Raw genomic sequence first — 8026 nt, 5'->3', positions numbered from 1 at the left:
GCTTGAGGACCTAGTTTAACACATGGTACTGAAACTGGTTGGGAGGCTGTTTTTGAAAAAGCTCGTTTCAAAGTTACAGGTAAGTCTTGTATTTTTCTCTGAAAATCCAATATCTCTGCACCAAGAAAAGATCTAGCATGTGTTCATCGTAATTCTTTCGATTTTTCAGGAAGAGAATGTTGAAATCGGCTTGATTTCTGATATGCTGCCGGAAAATGTGGAGTTGATATTTTCTATCACAAAATAAAAGAAAACTAATGAAAGCGGTTTGAAAACTTTGAGTTTTAATGATAAGGACAAAATAAAAGGTAGTACCAGGATTGACTTTTTAGTGTAAAAATATGGTTTTTTGTTAAAGTAAACAGTACCGTAGGCTTTTCGTTAAAACTTCCCCAAATAAAACTACGTGCATGCTGCAAACCTCGATCACTATTGAAATAATCGTTTCCTGATTCGTTGTAAACCTTTGTAGTCGTAGTTAAGTGCTTATTGGGAGAGTGATTTGCTTAATTAGGTGTTAGTGATATCAAGATGTTAACTTTTGCTTGAGTATGTATCATTTTAGGAGGTTGCATACCTAAAGTCCAAGAAAATTTTTAGTATTCCGAGAATACGGTCCCGTATACCAAAGGTCATAATATGATTAGTTGGATTTTTTTTTTCTTTTTTATGATTCGTTATACCAAATGTTATAATATAATTCGTTATAAATTTTATTTAATAATGAATATACCCATTTTTTAATTGGTTTTTTATTCACCTGGCATAAATTTTGTGCCGCGATGTCCCCATGAGCAGATAACGGAGAAACTGTCATAAAATTATGAGAATATTAAGGAGACTCTCTCAAAAGTAGGACTCTCTGCCACCTCACATCTTAACGTTAATTTTTATGTCAACATTATAAAATATTATATCAAAAATATAACGTGGCATAAAGTTTATGAAGAGTTTTACTTTTGAGAGATTGCCCTTAGCATTTTTCTAAATTGATATAGATGTATGTCATTTTTTATTTAGGAAAACTAATGAAAAGAGTTTGAAAACTTTGAGTTTTAATCAAAATGACAAAAAGGTATTGCAAGTGAATAGTATCATGAGTGACTTTTTAAAGTAAAAATGTCATTTTCGTTAAAAGTGAACAGTATCAGAAGTGTTTCGTTAAAACTTCCTTTTTTTTTTTTTTTGTCAAGATGTATGATATTTGTATGAAGTCACGAGTCATATGAAATTGAAAAAATTGAAATACGTACGAATTTTAAATTGTATGACAACTTGAGTAGAAAAAAATGAAATCTACCCTTTTTTTTTTTGACATTTTTTGTGGTTTAGACTATGCATCGCAAAATTTCTGGCTCATTGAACTCCAAAAATGGCTTATGAGTTGTAAAATGAGCATTTCAAGATAATTTACAGAGAGATGTGATATCCACATATCTCATTTTACTTCTCACACATCTTTTTAATTTTCAGCCGTCGGATTAGATGAATTGAAGAAGATTAACGGACAAAAATTACTTTTACATATCTTATTGAAGAAGATCTAAAAATTAAATTAAAATAGAATTTCATTTTCATAAAAGTAAAATAAAAAATAAAAATAAAAAACCTTCCAGCGAGGTTAATAAGCACAAATTAAGAAAAAAACCTCCGGCAAGGTTTGTCACAAAAAAAAAAAAACATATAACCCTCCGCCAAGTTGTCTCTTAAAAAAAAAATTAAAAAAATTAAAAAAACCCTCCTGCAAGTTGTATGAGAAAAAGAAAAATAAAAACCCTCTCGCAAGTTGTAATCCTATATAAACGACGGGAAGCCTTACTCGTAATTCATTGAGCTGAGTTTATTCAAAGCATTTTCATCCTAAGCATTTCCTTTGTCTTTCAAATGGCGTCCAACTCTTCCAGCTCTTCCAACGCTCCCAACTTTCTTACGATTAAACTTGACCCTACCAATTACCCTCTCTGGCAAGCCCAGATGCTTACCTTGCTTCGTAGCAGGAATCTCGTCTCCTTTGCTGATGGCACTAGCAAATGTCCTCGTGCCTTTCTCAAAGATGATGAGGGCAAACTTACTGATACTGTGAATCCGGAGTTTGAAGCATGGATTCAACAAGATAATATGGTTTTGTCCTGGCTCAAGAGCTCTGTTCATCCCACTGTGTTGGCTTCCCTAATCGGGAAAACCAGTTCTCATTCTGCATGGACCTGTCTGCGAGAAACCTATGATTTGCAGCCCACTGGCCGTCTTCTTCAACTTCGCAGTGAGCTGATGAACACCCACCGTGGCGACTCCTCCATTTCTGAGTTTCTCGGTCGTGTCAGTTGCCTTGCTGACGCCCTCTCCTTATCTGGTGCTCCTGTTTCTGATTCAGACATTGCTGCCATTGTTCTCAACAATGTTGGCCCTGCATGTGAAACCACCGTGGCTTCTGCTCAGGATCGTGATGGGGCCATATCTCACACTGCTTCAGAGGCCCTTCTGCTCACTGCTGAGCGGAAACAAAGGAAGCATACTGTCTTCTCTGCTGATAAAAGACCCACTGCTCCCGCTGCTGCTCGTGGCGGTCGTCCTGGTACCTTACGTGGTCGTGGCAAAGGCTATAGACGTATTCGTGGTGGTATGAGTACTCTGTTTTTAATCCTCTTTTTTTCTTCTTTTTTGTTTTGGTTTGGCCTCATTTTCATCTTTGTTATAGGCATAAGTGCTAGTTCAGGAATGGCTCACATTCCACCACACAAGTGGCACTCGAAGGAATATGAGAGGCCATTGCTGACTTCAGAGCTGCTTGCTCAACAATTCAAGAAAAACTTATATGTCAAGACATATAACAAGTCTAATGTGGATTGGACTGGAAGAATAGCTCATGCAGACCATTCTACATATAGATGGTGCGCCGTTGCTTTGGGTGAGGAGAACCAATTTCCGCCTTCCGTTAATCTTAAGCCCATTTGCTTGGATTCCACTGAGCCGAAAGTTGAAGAAAATCGTCTAGCTTTAATCAACACTAGTCTAGGTGATGGTTAGTACTCTAACATTTCTTTTAATGCATTTATCTTTGTACGTTGTTACTTGGGTTGTGTGGATATGTTTGGTTTTGTTGTTCATGGTTGATACGTGACAGAAGGCGGTGAGTTGAAATGGAATTCGCCAAGGAGCCCTGGGGTATCTATAGCAGAAAATGTGCTGGAAGACTTGGTTTCTTCTTTTAAACACCTGAGGAATGAAATGAATTGCGCACAGCTCAAAGAAGGAAAGCCTACTTTGATTGCTAGAGTGGGGAAAGTACTTTTTCGTAGGTTAGATTTCTTCCTTATCTGAGTCATTTAGTTGATTGTTTCATGCAATTATCCTTTTTACCTTTATGTTGTTCTTTTATCCGCCTCAGAATACTGGTTGAAGTAGAACAAAATAATAGTCGATACTATGATAGAATGTTACGTTTGACATTTTAGTTTAGAAGGTAGGATGCCAAGTTGGACAGTGAAGCAGGATTCTAAAACTCTGCCCTTGTTTTTCGATACTCGATACAATATTATTTTGTTATCGGTGCTTAATTACTGTCAATCATCTCATACTTCATATCAGTTTTGTACAAGGACTGTGGTATACCAATTTTTGTAAAAATCTTTGAATCAGGAGCCCCTTAGTTAACATGGAAGACATCAGAACAAATTTGTGTACTGAAATCTTGAAACAATGGAGACGATCATTGTACACAAACATTCCTGTTTCATATAAGGAAAGGATTGTGAACGAAGTTGTCCCAAAAATTGGAGTTGATTTCGAAGGGGAGAAAGATACATACCAAGTAAAGGTATTTCTTTTAGACACATCAACTTACTGAGTTCTGAGTTCATGCTTTTCACAATTTTAACTTTTGCTATTGAATCACTCATCTATGTCCCTTCTTGTTTAGTTGTCTGATTCCACCAGACCAGATGCAACTCTCTCCTGCAAATGCCGTGTAATGAAAGAACATGGAAAGCTACAACTCTACAAGGTAAGTTTTCTAATTCCTGCCAACTAAACTGGATGAAGATATTTCCTCGACTGTTCCCCCTCTTAAGTTTCCCTGTTGCTGGGAGGAGAGTTTATTTACTAGGACTTACATTGGAATGCCAACTTTCTTTTTAGATTGAACTGAATCAACTGCGTAACATGGTCGTCGACATTTCATGCACTACCAAAAATCTGGACCTGAGACTGATGCTAAACACAAAGAGACTCGTCACAGATCTGACTGTAAGCGGCTTCACCCAGTTCCTTTTAGAAATTTACATCTCTATTCCTTGTTTCAGCAAAACAATTATTTATATCCTAGTTATCATGGAGCCACAACCAAAACAACCAATAGAACATTTTCTGTTAAATGTAACTGGACAATGAGGTTTAACCATATTGGATGCATTCCTGAACTTATGCAGCTTGAAATGAGGTTTTGTGTTCATATGAATCGTTGCTATTTCAGGACGATGAGATGCAAAGCATTCGGAATCTGATTAATTCGGCGATTCTAGATCCAGATGTGAAGGGCGGGTTGAGATGGAATTCGGGAAAGGATTCTTCCGGAAAATACAAAGTTGATGGGGTTTGGCACTTAATAGCTAATACGTATAAAAATTCATCGTTCAGACTGAAAGTCAGACATGCGGATCGATTTGATTTTAGAACCCTAACTGGGGAAGCTGCTTGGGAGACAATTCTGATGTTGAAAAAGGTCCTGTCAAAGTTAGAGGTAAACGCTGCCTTTTCTCTGGGACAATTTCTTTTAGTTCATTTGCTGAATTAAAAGATTTATTTGAGAAGGTTTATCGTGTGCTGAAATCTCCTTTTCTTCCAATTTTCAGGAAGAGAATGCCGAAGCCAGCTCGGTTTCTGAGATACTGAAGGAAGACATGCAGCTGATATGGGACAACTTCTTGAGCTGTGAAGGATTCCTGACGTGAAACGGCATGTTGTAAATCAGTGATTTGTTTTGCTTTATTAGGTGTTTGTGATATCAGGATGTTAAACCTTTGTAGTCGTAGTTGAGTGTTTATTGGGAGAACTATTTGCATTGCTTAATTGGGTGTTTGTATAATAAGGATGTTAAGTTTGTTGACTTTTGCTTTAGTACGTATCGTTTTAGGAGGTTCTACCCTAAAGGACAATTGATAATAGGTGGAGTATTTATACTCTTGAGGTTCTATGATAACTTCGACGAAGCTATTGCAAGGTCTTTTAACTTTCTAACGACAAACAACACTCAACATCACATGTTAAAAATCTAACTATTCATACATTAAGTTGTCTTTGGTTTTTTTTTTTTTTTTAACTTTCTGATGGTGAAGATGAAGGGTTTTTTTTCTTCATATTGATTTGTTGTCGAAGCAGAAGAGTTTTCTTCAAATTGATTTTTTTTAATAAGGAAAAACCATTTTTCAATTGGTTTTTTATTCACGTGGCACAAATTTTGTGGGGCTACAACTTCCACATAGGTAGATAACGGAGAAACTAATATAAAATGATACACATGTATGATATTGGTGTAAAATATTGAATTGTTGTATGAAATTGAAATACACACAAACTTGAAATTAGACGAAAACTTAAAAGAGACAAAATGTAATTTATCTTTGGATAAATTACATTGTACCCCTCAGGTTTGAGGTCTATTACAGTCACATACAACATCTTCAAAACATTTCATTTTCATAACTCACCTACTATTTTATTTCAATATAGTATCTCCATTACATTTTACATCCATTGATCCGTTAAAAGTTGGCGTGGCTGCCACAGTTGTGCCACATGGCTGCCAAATGTGCGCCACATGGCTGCCAAATGTGCGCCACATGGCAAAAAAAAAAATTTTTATTCATTTAAAATATTATAATAATTTACCCTTAAAAAAAAGTCCAAATTGAAACCCACCTCTGCGCAACCCCCCAACCCTGCAAACAAACCCATAAACCTTCCCCCCCCCCCAACCCACCTCCCTTTCCTCCCATCACCACTGCAGCCCTTCCCCATCACCATCGCAGCCTCCAGACCACTCCTCCCTCATCACCTTCCCTACCCACCTTCTCCCTCCTCCACTTTCTCCTCCAATATTTAAATTTACAAAAAACAAAAAAAAAAAAAACCAAACAAACCCAGAAAACCCATAAACCCATCGTCTCCCTCCTCTTTCGACCTCCATCACCTTCACCGAGCCCAAACCCCTCCACCTCTGATGCTCTTCACCGCCACCATGTCCAACCGTCTCCTCCACCTACTCGCCTCTACGGGGCCCACTTCGACCACCCTCCCTCCTCTCTCCCCAGAGACCCACTCTCTTCACCGCTTGTTCGGGCCCAATTGGGACTCCCAAACCCCGTCACATAACCTTCACATCAAATATGAAACAAACCCACCAACCCATAAACCAAATCAGAAAGAATCACAAAAAAATAAAAAATAAAAAAAAAATCTGCAAGTATTGCAAAATAACGAGAGAGAGATGTCAGAGATAGCAAAGGAGAGGGAAGCGAGGGGTTGAGTGGTGGTGGGGGGAGGGGGTTGAGGGAAATGAATGAGTTGGAAGCGGGGCTCTATAAATGGTTCAGACAAAAGGATTTGGGTTCCGGTTCAACGTAGTCTTCTGCGGTGGGTCTCGACCAGGGAAAGGGAGATGAAGATAGTGGAGAAGGGAGAAGGTGCGTCGGGAAGGTGAAGAGGGAGGAGTGGTCTGGGGGCTGTGATGGTGATGGGGAAAGGCTGCAGTGGTGATGGGAGGAGAGGGAGGGTGGTCGAGGGGGGGAAGTTTATGGGTTTGTTTGCATGGGTGGGGGGTTGCGCAGAGGTGAGTTTCAATTCGGTGATATTTTTTTTATTTTTTAAGGGTAAATTATTATAATATTTTAAATGAATAAAAAATTATTTTTTTTACCACATGGTACAACTGTGGTAGCCACGTCAGTTTTTAACGGATTAATGAATGAAAAATGTAATGGAGGTACTATATTGAAATAAAATGTAGGTGAGGTATGAAAGCGAAATGTTTTGAAGATATTGTATGCGATTGTAATAGACCCCAAACCTGAAGGGGTAGTGTAATTTACCCTTTATCTTTTTTTTTACATTTTTCGGTGGGATTGATAATTTGCTTCCCAAATTTCTAGCCCACTGAACCCCAAAGATGCCTTTTGTGTTGTAACATGAGTATTTCAAGATAGTTTACATCTCCTATTGGAGATGCTCTAAGAATGTATCAAAAGAGTAATGTTTGGTAGACCAGTTTTTTAGACTATATTTGCATATTATGTGATTTGTTACCAATAGCAAATAAGCACGTTAATCAATACATAAATAGTAATCCAATCGTCAACAATTATGTCATATAGTTTACAAAATATGATTTAAATTAATAATCTTCATAGCATTACCCTTAAATACAAATAGAAATTCAATTGCACAAAGCTAATTTTATTCGTTTATTCGTCTTAACAGCTACTCTAGGAGGAATATTTTTATGCGGTGTAAAAGTTTAAAATCCTCCAGCGAGGTTAATTAGCAAAAAGATAAAGAAAATACCCTATAACAAGGTTTGTCATAAACATGAATGGTGTTATCTATGCATCTTTTTTTATCTTTTACACTTCAATTTTTATTTTTGACCAAGAATCAAATGAACTGAAGATTCTTAAAAGACAACAATTAACAAAAAAAAGTGTCAAAAATAAAATGATGCGTGTAGATACCATTGCCCAAAAACTTAACCCCTCCAGCAAGTTGTCTCTAAAGAGACAAAAGCAAAAGAAGAAAAACCCTCTAGCAAGTTGGAAATTATCTATTCTTAGGGATTAAGTATAAAGAGTAAAGGAGCGATCTTTCGAATTCCCTTCCATTTCTATTTTCAAGAAGTGTGATATCTACACACCATTTTTTACTTCTCTTACATTTTTTTTATTTTTGACTGTAAAATCGAATAAATTGAAAAATATTAACAAACAAAAATTAATAAAGGGTATTTAAAAAATAAAAAATAAAAAATAATGTGTGAATA

General features: G+C 36.9%; 1 protein-coding gene across 2 annotated transcripts in view; it reads left to right on the top strand.

Annotated features, from left to right (window-relative positions):
* Positions 1-5186, top strand: part of LOC125470036 — a 13678-nt gene extending 8492 nt beyond the window's left edge. Inside the window, exons 1-8 of one of the 2 annotated variants that reach the window (XM_048568404.1) lie at positions 1945-2617; positions 2696-3019; positions 3122-3296; positions 3637-3814; positions 3917-4000; positions 4135-4242; positions 4469-4735; positions 4848-5137. In XM_048568404.1, the coding sequence (XP_048424361.1) occupies positions 1975-2617; positions 2696-3019; positions 3122-3296; positions 3637-3814; positions 3917-4000; positions 4135-4242; positions 4469-4735; positions 4848-4946 (1878 nt within the window). In that variant the 5' untranslated portion in view covers positions 1945-1974 and the 3' untranslated portion in view covers positions 4947-5137. Of the gene's footprint in view, positions 1-1944; positions 2618-2695; positions 3020-3121; positions 3297-3636; positions 3815-3916; positions 4001-4134; positions 4243-4468; positions 4736-4847 lie in introns of those variants that run through there. The other variant, XM_048568401.1, reaches the window with a different exon arrangement.
* Positions 5187-8026: the final 2840 nt, after the last annotated feature.

Source organism: the organism of the source record quoted next, unplaced genomic scaffold (genome assembly GCF_019419815.1).
Source record: "Pyrus x bretschneideri cultivar Hongxiangsu unplaced genomic scaffold, Pyrus_bretschneideri_v1 Contig48, whole genome shotgun sequence".
NCBI lineage: Eukaryota > Viridiplantae > Streptophyta > Magnoliopsida > Rosales > Rosaceae > Pyrus > Pyrus x bretschneideri.
The sequence above is the reverse complement of the archived record's forward strand: the minus strand, read 5'-3'. Positions and strand labels throughout refer to the sequence as shown.